The sequence below is a fragment of the Bubalus kerabau genome, chromosome 10 (assembly GCF_029407905.1).
Source record: "Bubalus kerabau isolate K-KA32 ecotype Philippines breed swamp buffalo chromosome 10, PCC_UOA_SB_1v2, whole genome shotgun sequence".
Taxonomy (NCBI): domain Eukaryota; kingdom Metazoa; phylum Chordata; class Mammalia; order Artiodactyla; family Bovidae; genus Bubalus; species Bubalus kerabau.
In genome coordinates this window covers 85,812,346-85,825,153 of record NC_073633.1, presented here as the reverse complement: position 1 = coordinate 85,825,153, position 12,808 = coordinate 85,812,346, and the positions used below count along the sequence as shown (strand labels likewise).

General features: G+C 41.6%; 1 protein-coding gene across 2 annotated transcripts in view; it reads left to right on the top strand.

Moving 5' to 3' along the window:
• The window catches only part of DCAF5 (DDB1 and CUL4 associated factor 5), a 94,787-nt gene that overhangs the window by 75,640 nt on the left and 6,339 nt on the right, over window positions 1-12,808 (top strand). For both annotated transcript variants that reach the window (XM_055538433.1, XM_055538432.1), the window contains exon 8: window positions 8,723-8,850. In XM_055538433.1, the coding sequence (XP_055394408.1) occupies window positions 8,723-8,850 (128 nt within the window). The remainder of the gene's footprint in view (window positions 1-8,722; window positions 8,851-12,808) is intronic.

Genomic DNA, 12,808 nt, shown 5'->3' with positions numbered 1-12,808 from the left:
TCAGTGCTCATAGATCCATAGTTTCCAAAGTATTTGCTCCCTAGTAACTTAGGTAATAGAAGTAATGGAGGATTTGATAACATGTGGTAGAGGTGGGTGTCTCTAGAAAATATTCATATGACCTTCTCCTTCCCTTTTTCCTAATTCTTGTTGGAAAGGGCTTTAGGGTTTTCACTGATTGAGTTGCTTCCCCTCAGATATGCCTCTACTCTAAGACCGTACTATTTATGGAAAGAAGCACAGTGTAATAGAGTTGGTAGGCCTGGGCTTAAAATTTCTGATACATTCATCTTCTAGTTGGAGGCTTTGGAAAAATTGTTTAATCTTGCCAAAACTTTCTTCATCTGTAAGATAAGAATATTAACAATGTAAACAATAACAACAGTAATAATAATACCTAGGTTCTTAGAGATATTTTAAGTGTACTCAGTAGCTACTGAGTTGCTATTTATAATAAATAAGTGCTGCTATTTCTCATTTTATTTATTTATTTATTTAAAATTTTTTATTTATTATTTTTTTTACTGTACAATATTGTATTGGTTTTGCCTATTTCTCATTTTAAAAGCTTTCTCCTTTTTAACTTTCCTCTGAAAAACTCCTTAGAGACCAAGACTTGGGCCTTATCTGGTACCCTCCTGAATGGTCAGTTACATTTTTCTTGCATGAAGGCTGCTCTTGACTCATTGATAGTTTAAGAGGGGAAAGTCCTATGACAGATTTTTCCTTGAATGGAGGGGGAAGCATACAGCTCTTCACTGCAGCCACCCCCCCCTGCCAGCAGGCTGAGGAGGGAGGCTGGAAACAGCTGTCGGTGCATCTCCATGAGCCTGCCTGTGTGTGCATACTCTGTCTCTCCTCTCATTACTCTCAGAGACGCATTTCCTCTCAGGGAGTCAGACCTGGGCATCTGCTTTTTCCCAAGTAATTGGAGGAACAACTGTTCTTAATTGTTCACAAGTAGTTGGTTGCAAACACATGTGAAATACAGATGATGAAAGAAGAATTTAGTGTAATTGACTTTTTTGTACAATTAAGTGTTGCTGTCTGTGGGCCTCTTTGAGCTTTACTGACAGCACTGACTATCCCCATCTGGCTTTTCTTAGCTCTTAAGTGGTTACATGATCCCCAGGAAGCAGTCCCTGCTCTCTCTGTATTGTCACTACCCTGATTGTATTTCTCTTTATGGTTGGAAACTTGGAGCCCTGGGAATGTTCATGCAGACCTTTTGGAATTACTAAGAGATTGTTTGGACAACTCTTTTTTAGATATAGTGAGAAAAAGTAGTGGTCTCTTGCCCCTCACAGCCCTTCTTAATTTCTGCTGGTAGAGTCAGGAATGAAATAGATTAACTGCTTGAACAGGACTTACCACACCTCATTTTAGTAGATAATAGCTTTAGCCTTCTCCTTCAAGCCTTGTTCCAGAGAAAATAATGAGATTTACTTTAATTTGTTCACTTATTGAGTACTCTTAGATAAAATGTTATACAAATCCTATGGGTGATTGAAAGATAAACACTTTCTTGCCCTCCAAGAACTTCTACTCCAAGAGAGATGAGAAAAGGGTATATATGTATGTATGTGTGTGTGTGCATGCACACGCATGCTAAATTTTAAAATGGGTTCCAAGGCCTATAAAAAAGATAATTAAGGAGAGCTTGAACAGATTTGGGGAATCAGTCAAGTTTTTATGGAATTAGTGTTTCAAAGGATCATGAAGGATAGGTAGAATCTTAGCTTCTTTATTTCTCTACTCCTACTGTAGTCAAAAATGCTATAAAAGAAACACCCAAAATTGACATCAGGAAGATGGAGAGAAACACTTCGATAATCCACATGTTGGATGTTGAAGCCCACTAGTGGAGATTAGGTTCTTTTCCTGCATTCTTATATTCCAAAGTCTAATATACATGCCTTTTCATTCATTCATCAAATACTTGTTGAAAACTTATCATGTGCTACATAGACACTGTTTTAGAAACTTAGGGTACAGCAGAAGAACAAAACAGCCCTGCTAGAATGGAGCTTACATTCTAGTTGGGGAAACAGACAATGAACAATAGATACAATAAATTATATAGTGTGTATAAAAGGTTAGAAGTGCTTTGGAAAAGGAAAAATTAGAACAGAATGAGGGAGATAGGAAGTAGTGTGGGGAAGGGAATCAGGAAAATGTCATTTTAAATAGGATATTCAGTATAGTCCTCATTGAAAAGGTCACATCTGAATAAAACCTCATGATGGTGCGGGAGCATTGCAGATATCCAGGGTAAGAGAATTTCAGGTAAAACCAGCATGAAGGTTTTGAAGTGAGAGTGTGTCTGTTATGTTTGAGAGATGGCACGGAAATCAATGTGCTGAAGCGGAATGAGAGAGGGGAGAAGAATAGAGCTCAGTCATAGAGGTAAGTGGGATATAGGGGTGTCCAGTCATGTAGGCTCTTCCTATAAGTGAAGTGGGAGCCATTGGAGAATTTTGAGCAGAAGAGTGACTTCATCTGACATGTTTTAACAGCATCACTCTGGTTACTGAGTTTTGAGGGTAAATGATGGGAGTGGGACTGCCAGCGATAGAAATGAGGAGAACCAACAGGATTCTCTCATAATACAGGTGAGTAAGTGATGGTGGTTTGAACCAAGGTAATAGGGGTTGGAGTCTAGATAGGTTTTGAAAGTAAAGCCATCAGAATTTCTGATACATTAGATTGGGAGAAAAGGTGAGCAGGTAGAGTTTGAGATGTCTCTAGAGATGCTGAGTAAACAGTTTGGATATAGAGGTATGGAGTTCAAGGAAGACCTGGACTAGAGGTAACATTTTGAGTTTTGGTATCAGCACGTAGATAGTGTCTGAAGTTTTGGTACGACATTGGTAGTGTCTGAAGCCACAGACTATATGAGGTCAGCAGTGGGTGAAGTGAGTATAATTAGTTAAAGAGAAGGGGACCAAAGACTGAACCCTAAGGCAGTCTAATGTTAAGAAGCCAGGGAGAAGAGCCAAAAAGGAAATCAAAAAGAAGTGACCATCATGTTGAGGTTTGACAGAAAACAACAAAATTCTGTAAAGCAATTATCCTTCAGTAAAAAATTTAAAAGAAAAAAAAAGGAGTGACCAGTGAAGTAGCAGAAAAACCATAAGAGGATGAGCCTAGGAATACAGTGGAAAAAACATCACATGAGGAGGCAGCTCTGCTGAATCTTGCCAATAAGTCAGATGAGATGAGTAGGATGAAAACTGAATTAACCATTGGATTCTTTGGTGAAAAACACCAAGCCAAGTCTTATTGCTTAGGGGAGGACTAGGTAATTACAGAGTTTTGAAGTCAGTTGCATCATTGAGATAACCATTGTTACCCGATTTTCCAGCTTCTTTTCTCTGTAACATGGTGCCACTTGTTTACGTCCTCGCTGGCCACCTTGCCCCATCCGTGTGTTCTGCAGCCGTCCGTTTCCTACCCTAATCTAGAGCTGCCAGATGAAGTCCTCCCATGAAGTGCTGAAAGCATTTCCTGTACCATAATCTGTGTTTTTTTAACTTGAGTATGAAGTTTTTAAAAATACCACTCTTTAACAGTACACACGTGAGTGCTAAGTCCTGTCCAACTCTTTGTGATCCCCGTGGACTGTAGCCTGCCAGGCTTCTCTGTCCATGGAATTTTCCAGGTAAAAATACTGGAATAGCTTGCTGTTTCCTACTCCAGGGAATCTTCCCAACCCAGGGATTGAACCTTCATCTCCTGTGTCTCCTACATTGGCAGGCAGATTCTATTAACTACTGAGCCACCTGGAAAGCACTGCTCTTAACAGTGTTCTCCACTAATTTCAATTTAACAATCATTTGTTAAGTCCTTATATGCCCAGCTCTTATTATCCTTGGACATGTCAACATAGAAATCCTGGAAGATCAAGGATGTTTACCCTCTTCATGAGGACCCAGTGCTCTATTTTTTTGAAACACAAATCTATCTCCTGCTGTCCTAATTTCTTATCTTCCAACAGACCCTTCCAGTCATCTAGTCCCTGTTCCTGGTTCCTCACTCTTGCTTTCAGACTCCCCCTCCTTAATCTCTGTGTTGTCCATTGTTTCTCCTTCCCATTCTCACAAAGGTGTTTGTCCTACCCATTAATTAATGGACTAGTAGGAAGGAGTGGAAAATCCAAAGACTGTAACAAGAAAATTAATACTGCCATTTTACCCAGTTTGATTCAGAGTTTATTTCAGAACAAAATATTTCAATGTCCTGTTCTGTAGTCAGTCCCAAGTGCTGCTGAGGATCACACCCTAGCACAGTGGATAAGTTTCTGTTTGAACCAAAGCATCTAGAAATCCTGACCAGGGTGCTTTTAGCTTTTGAGTTGAAAACATCCTCATTCTTGGAGGACTTTGTTGAAAATGAATGAAATTGACAAGAAACAGAAGTAATTGAAGTTGGCAAGAAGTGGGAGTGGTGTCCTGACCCTCTTGAGAGGCTTGAGGGGACAAATCTCTGGCTGAATCTTATGAAAAGAGAGAGCATAGTTAAGAAAAGAGAGAAGTAAACACATGTTGGCTTAGTCCTTTCTCTTCTCTGTGCGAACATTTGGCCATGGCATTTTAGAAAGGTCTTTATCAGGGTTCTGAACAAGGTGTTTTTTCTGAGTGTCTTGTGTTTCCTAGAATCTCAGGATAGTGAGTGAATCACTAATGCTGGGGTCTTATGAGATGGCCCTCTCACTCATTTTCTTTTCTGAGGTCTTGCAGTAGAATAGAGAAGTAGAACAGATAAAATATAACATTCCCCACCTCCCTAGTATCCCTTCTGAAACAAAGGAAAGATGGATATATGGAAACTTTGACCTCAGCTTAAAAAGAAACCTACAAAATGGTACCAGCATGTTTGGCTGAGCTAGCCAGAGCAGATGGTTCAGAGAAATGACCATTGGTTTGTACAGAACTTTATAAACAAATGACAACTCAAAAATGGCCAGGGATCTTATTCTTGAGTATGTACTGTTTTATTTATTGGTACCATTATTAGTAATAACATAGTAACCATGGGGTGGAGTTGATCCTTACCAGGCCTCTTACCCACAGATGAGTGATGACCCCTAAAGGGAGATTATGTAGGTTATGTAGTTTTTGTCAAAAATATTCCCTGCCTAAGTTTTTTAAGCTTGATTTTGCTGTTGATGGGCAGGCTCTGCTTGGATAATGGAGGAGAGGAGAACCCAAGTTCTTACTGGTATTGGCGTCTTGACATTAGTCATTTGAGACTCAAGGAATCTATCTGATTTATACACATCTCCAGAACTGATAAAAATTTCTTCTCTAAACTCATTCTGTGCAAATTGTACAGTAGCAGCTGTTTTCAATCACTTGAAACCTGAAAACTGGAAAGGGACTATAGAGAACCTCTCTGAAGCCTATTCATTGCTGTGATTCTGTGTATAGCCTGGATTACTTTATACAGATGGCAGCAGTAATTCTTTCTGTACCTGTTCCACTTTTAGTCTCTTGGCTTTATTGACGTCCTCCTCTTTTTCAGGTTTCTTGGGTAGGAAGGAGAAACTATCTTGTATTAAAATTACTGCCAAGAAGAGAAACCAAATGAGGTCACAGCGTGTGAAAGAGCAGTAGAAACAGATTTTCCGTGGTCTGAATTTTTCAAGCGCTGATACCCTTCAATTATTCTTTAGATCTGAAAGTTAGTGTAATTGTATTGTAAGTCATCTTTGACAGAAAGATTGGTTTAGTTAATAAACCTTGGTTCTGTGGTAGCTGTTTTTTTAAGACATGCGACCTTCTATCTCACCGAAGTCCTCCTTTAGTGGTACTTATTCTAGAATTGCCCTCTCCTGAAACATTGTCCATTCAACAGTGGTTACCTGCTTTAGTTCAGGTGTTGCACTCCAGGTTCTAGGTGTGCATGAGATCCAGTTCTACTTCATAAACTGTTTGGTGTTGGCAATGGAATGAAATGTCCTGTGCTGATACTATAGACCTTGCACTCAGGATACCATTGGATAGAATCTTCTCCTTACCCGCTTCTGCATGTGCTCAGTTACTCAGTCATGTCCAACTCTTTGCAACCCCATAGACTGTAGCCCATCAGGCTCCTCTGGTCCATGGGACTTTCCAGGCAAGAATACATGAGTGGGTTGCCGTTTTCTCCTCCAGGGGATCTTCCTAACCCAGGGATCAAACCCGCCTCTGTTGCGTCTCCTGCATTGGCAGGTGGATTGTTTACCTCTAGCACCACCTGGGAAGCACCCCACCCGCTATTAAATTTAGGACTTAAAATGAAAACCAACTTATATGATGACTGCCAGAAGGATTTAGAAATTGGTTATGACCTTCTGATTCTATCCCTATTCAAACCTTTTCATCTCTTAAAGGCCACTTATACAATGGAAAGGATATTAGGCATTAAAACCAAACAGACTGTGGTTCAAATTCTGTCTCTGCCAAGCTAGTTGGAAGAAGTCCGTGAAATTCTCTGAGTCACTTAAATTCTTTTTCTTAGAAGCAGAAGAATTCAACGATATTGGTACTAGGTTCAAGCCTAAGTTTCTTTGCTAGTGACCACCCCAGTGGAGGTATGGATAGGAGTGGGCTGTTGAAACGTAGGATTGAGAAGAAATGCATGAGCCGGATTGCTGCTTATTGAATCAACCATTTATAGAAAAGAAACAGACCCAAAGGAACTCTTGGGGGGTGTGTTGAGACAACTGTTTTAGATTCCCATGGATCCCTCTTAGTTCTCTCAAGTTTCTTTTTGTTTTGACTAGGCTCAGATTACCTTCCCCTCCTCCCTCTCCACCTTAGGAACCTAGTACACTCAGGATGCCTCAGTGTTCCTGTCATGGCAGCCTACCTGGGTGCTTAAACCTTTCCTGACTCTTTTGTCTCCATAAAAACACACCTATGTCCCAGTTACTTTCTTCTCTTTTATGGTTTATTAGCAAATGTGATGATGTTGGGCTGAAATACGAATAGCTATAAGTGTAGTGTCCATCCTGGGTTATTCAGATATTAATAATGTCAGACATGGGGCAAAATTTAGGGAAAGAACATTTTTGTCACTCGGTAAGTAGAGTAAGCACCTGGTGCTAGCCAAGTTGACACCACTCAGAAAGTAAATCAGTGCAGTCTCCAACCTCTTGCTGTTGCAAAAAAAAAAAAAAGATACGTTATATACATGTCAGTAGAGAGGAATATCTCTCATGAGGCAGGACAGGTGAAAGAGGAATTGTGTCAGGAGGCCAAAAGCAGAAGACACCTTCTGCAGAACCGGATTATCCCTGGAAGAGGGATATTGTTCTAGCCATTTTCTTTGCAGATAGCGAGATGAGAATTGTTTGGCACGAATGTTTGAACTGAGTGAAGTTGGCCCTGGGGTGGAGCACGTGGAGCCAAGGTGGTGCCAATGGCACTTTGTGCCCCAGCGATGCCGCACTCCTGCCAGGGTCTGCGAAGGCTCTCCCTGCTTAAATAAATGAGCACTCATTTGTCTGTGTCTGTATGCATCACCGGAGAAGGCAATGGCACCCCACTCCCAGTACTCTAGGCTAGAAAATCCCATGGATGGAGGAGCCTGGTAGGCTGCAGTCCATGGGGTCGCGAAGAGTCGGACACGACCGAGCGACTTCACTTTCACTTTTCACTTTCACACAATGGAGAAGGCAATGGCAACCCACTCCAGTGTTCTTGCCTGGGGAATCCCAGGGACGGGGGAGCCTGGTGGGCTGCCGTCTATGGGGTCGCACAGAGTCGGCCACGACTGAAGCGACGCAGCAGCAGCAGCAGCAGCAGCAGCATGCGTCACATTTTGCCAGTTGACCAGGAGCGCATGTCAGCCTGTGTGTACTGAGCTGTTGATGGCTGCTTAAAAGTGAGCTTTTTCAAGACTTGGGTGCCTGTGTCCTGTGGGAATGTGATGCCCTTACCAATGAAGTTGAACCTTTAAGATTATCCCAAGTTCATAAATGATGACATTTTCATCTGTGTTATAAGTTCTGGGCCTCTGGTATTTTTCTCATCATCGAAAAAGAAAGCCTACAGGATGGTCCATAAGATACTGCTTTCTATCAGCAGCCTCCATACATGATGTCTTCAAGGCCCACCCTCTGTAATTTTCCATACTTGGACTCTGCTTACTGTGAAAGTGACCCGTATCTCCTTGCTTTATCCTTAGTTCTCCCTATCAGAGTGAAGACAGAATTTTCTCCGTTATTTTCCCAGAGGTTTTTTGTATGTTTTGTTTGCTACTTTCATCATAGAAATTGAGGGCAACTGGATCAGTGATGTTTTGGGTACACTTAAGTAATTATATGCTTCTGGTTCTGCATGTCCCTGACTTAGCTGCCTAACTGTTCCCAAGCAGATCAGTCTCATTTTGCTTATGACTGGCCTTTTCTAAGGTAACACTGGGATTCTGTCCTAAGGATCAAAAACTTGAGAAATGTTTTAAGTGGCTGTGGCTTCATTGACAATGGAATTGCAGTGGGTGGGTGTGGGCAATGCTTAAAGGCTAAATAAAGGCTCTGGGTAAGAGCACATATGCTGAGAGAGATTTCATCTTCCTTCTTTCCATAGCAACTTTATCTGTAAGATTAGGCATTCTGCTGGTGATCAGTTAGTAAAAAATTTCGACTCTGGTTCAGAGCTGTTTGTTTGCTATTACTGGAGCCTGTTTACTTCCATCTGTTTCATCATTTGATTTTTGTTTCCTTCTGTCTTCCCAGGTGGCATTGGTAGGGTGGTCAACGGAGCCTTCATGGTGCTGAAAGGGCATCGGTCTATTGTTAACCAGGTCCGATTTAACCCCCACACCTACATGATCTGCTCTTCTGGTGTAGAAAAGATTATCAAGGTGAGGCACATTCCCCTTTTGTCCTTTTAGAGAAATCACTGCAAGTTTATAAATGGAAAAAACAAAACTATGTAGCACGTCATAGCTAAACATAACTAAAGGTCTATCAGAATTCTCAATTATTTTGACATATTACAAAATATGGAAAAATTTATGTTATAATAAATAGAGCGGCTTTTAAACCCTCCTTTCAGGAGGGACTCTTTTCTTAAAAATTAGTCACGAGGCTTTGAAACCAGATACTACCTGTATGCTGCTGCATTTCCAATGGCATTTGATCTGGAGTCTGATGAATTCTGCTTTCCAAACCCCATCTGGAGATAAAGAAGCTACCATCCCCTCAGTTACTGGTTGTGCACTTTGCATTAATTGCTGTCCTCATATGGCACAGATACAACAAGTGACTTCCAGAACCACAGCTAACTTGTCTCAGGACATATCAAAAACCACTTGATGTGGTTGTGATTGAGGATGAACACTTGCATCAGTTGCGCATTGACTGAATGAACGTAACCCTGCCAAGGGATATTTTTAGAGCTTGTAAATGAGAGACCCAGCCTGGCCTGTGTCCACGGAAGGATGGCCCACTGCCCATCACTCACATTCCAGTGTACTGCTAGTAACCCTTCTCCACAGCTGAGAAAATGAGGGCTCGAGGCAAATGATGAATTCCTGAGGACCCACCCTGTGATGACTTGACTTTTAAGTAAAGATAGGTGATATCTCCTCCCTCTTCCCCCCAGCAAAACATAAAACTCCTCACTTTCCCCCAAAATAACAATTGAAAACTTGAGGGAGATTTCAGGGGAAATGTGAAGATTGATTTGTAACAAATGGATAGTTTTCATTTTCTTTTGTTCTTTTTTTAAAAACTATCCAACTTATGTCTGAGGCAGAGGAAACTATCAGAAATGTAATGTTGGAGTATGGGTCAGTATTTTTATTTGTCATTATTCCAACTCCTTTTATTTAGGTTTTATTGTTGATCAGGGCTGACTTTCATGATTGCATACATTTATTTACCCATAAATAAACAGGGCTAGACCTAGACTTAGATTGTTTTTATAGACTTTTTCTTTTCGCAGAGGATGAGATGTAAATTATAAATTTACTGTTTGGGGTTAATTATATAGCTAGCAGTGGTAAGGCCAGCACAGGGCCCCATTCTTTGCTCTCCTTGGTGTCCGGCCGCCCTTCCCGTGCGGGTGGGAAGGCAGCAGGTGGCCTGGCGCTCCCGCTGTATTTGTTCCTCTCAGCAGTCCTTCACTTGGTGGTCACTGAGCCGCCCTGTCCCTTGCGTTGCTTTCCCTTTTCCTTTAGCGTGTGACTCACAGGTTGGCATAGTAGCATGTCCTCCGTAGTCCTGTTGACATCATTCTCTTTATCAGGGAGCTCTGCTTCAGCATCTCCTTTAGAAGAGAGATTCCTGCTTGGCTGACACCCTAGGATGCTTCTGTGCTAAGTCTCCCCGATCGTTGTTTAGTCAGTTGGAATCCTTACCCAAGAGGTCAGAGGTTGGAGACTAGCCAAGTTCTTAAAGGAGAAAATATTTTCTCTGTGAAAATATTCAGACTAAACTGTAGAACTCATTGCTTCCAGGTTCCAGTGGGGTCTGAACCCTACCCCACCAGGAGGCATGTTTAGCCACTGGAAACCTTAAGTCAGTAACAGTTAGTACCCTTGGGCAGCTCTTTGAATCTGTCTCCCATCTGTCAAGTGAATGACACCTAGGAGTGCCTTACAGGTTACCTGTGCCTGACAGTTTCTATTTTAATAAAAGTCACTTTCAGGTATTTATCTAGCAGTCCAATGGTTAAGATTTTACCTTCCAATGCAGAGAGGGCCAGTCTGATGCCTGGTCGGGGAACTACGATCCCACTTGCCTCATGGCCAAAACACTAAAATATAAAACAGAAGCAGTACTGTAACAAATTCAATAAAGACTTTAAAAATAGTCCAGCTTTAAAAAAAAAAATCTTAAAAAAATAATCTTTCTTTCTTGTGTTTTTTCTGAGAGAGTCAGTGGCTCAAAGAGCATCATTCCACCATGCTTTAATCCAGCCAGCCTCTCTCTCCACCTGTCTCTGTTTGCTCCACCTTCTCCCTGACTTGTCCTTTACTGATGCCTTACTAGCCTGGAGGAAAGGAGTCAGGGCAGATCTTATGAATGCCCACACTTAGCAAAAAACCAGGGTTATTTTGTAGTTAAACATAAGAGAGAGAAAGATGAACAATTGCTGGCGTTTTCTTTTTCCTCAAAGACCAATATTTGTCTATTCACCCAGTATTTGTGAACCATACCTACTGTGTGTGATTCGCGCTAGGCCCTGTGAGGAATGCAGGTCCCCCATAGGAATCGATGACCCAGTAGGAGAGAAAAGAACTAAAAGTAATGAAAAGTGCAAAGTACATAAGAGAAACATTGCTGTGTGGGGAGGCAGAGATTTTTTTCCCCCCATCTGGGGTAATCTCAGTACACTTAACTATCTCAAGTAATACTTGAACCAGATTTTGAGGAAAAAAGTCTGCAAAAGAAAAGGAATAAGATGGGAAGGCCATTTTAAAGAGAGAGATTGGATATTTATTTTACTGAATCAATAAATATTTATTGTTCACCTACTGCACTCCAGGTAGTATGCTCATGAGTAAATGCTCACAAGCAGCAAAGTGTAGGGCCTGTTTAGGAAATGATCATTTGGCCAAAGTGAAGAGCACAGAAAGGGGAGGGCTTGGATGTAAGGCTGGGAGGTGTAGGCCACAGGTGGGCCCAGGGAGTCTTGGAATCCAGATTAGAGAGTGTGAAGCACTCCTGGAATAACAACTTAAGTCTCTGTCTGTGTCGTTTTTCTTGGTAGGTGGCCAGATGTCTGAATTTAGTATAATCGTACAGAGAGAGAAGAGGGTTTAGAGATGCTACATCAAGCATGTCACGGTCACCTGTGTGGGTCAGAACACTTGTTACTGAAATTGTGGTCCATTTCAATGATTTTTGAATAAGAACTGAACTGCATCTGTTTGCTCAACAGCCTCTTGAGCTAAACTTGTCACTGTCACTGGGCTTCAAGAGAAAGCTGCACATCCCTCCTCCTTTTCTCATGAACCTTGTCCCATGAGGAGGGATATCTAGCCACAGTTCACATGCAACAGGAAGCTGTGCTTTCATTGCTTCACTTCTGAGTTGTTGACTTTCAGTATTAAAAAGATAATTTCACAAATGTTTGAAATTGATGTTTTAAGGATGAGGACTAACATAATTGGGATGGTCAGTGCCTCTGGTGTTCAAAAGTCTGTTTGAGGATGAGTCTTATACCTCTAGTTGAGGTATTCGTTTGCCAAATGAAGGAGGAAGCACTACAGTTATTGGTACTTTGGTATATGATGCATCATTTCATCCTTCTCATGTCTACAACTAAGGAAAGAGCCTTCAAGGGTGAAGTCATTTGCTCTGGGCCATGTGAGTGAGGAGGCTCAGGTCCCTACCTGTTCTGCCTCTCCCACAGCTCTGTGCTATAGGTCCCTTGAGGACTGGAGACTGGCCGTCTGGGATGGATCTTTTGTTTTGCTCTGAATCTTCGGGTTGCATGAGACCCGTCTAATTTCACTGTTTAGATGGGGAGCTGAGCAAACGAGAGCTGTGTGGGAACCCACGCTCAAGCCTCTTGCCTTCTGATCCAGCATTTTGTTCCATTACTCCAGGCTTCAGGAATGAAGTCTACCTCAGCTTAATACATTCCAGAGCGCATATAAATGCCAGCTTTCAGTGTTGTGATTTTCATTCCTGAAGTGAAGATGCAGGGGGCTGGGCAGTAGACTAAACCCAGGCTTGTTGGATAGTTGGGCCAGCAAGCATCTCACCATGAACGTTTTGTTCTTTTGTTAAATTCTTAGTTTCTGAGAAGTACATAAGGATTTATCTTCATATTATATAACATGGTTAGTAACATTTTCCATTTTTAAC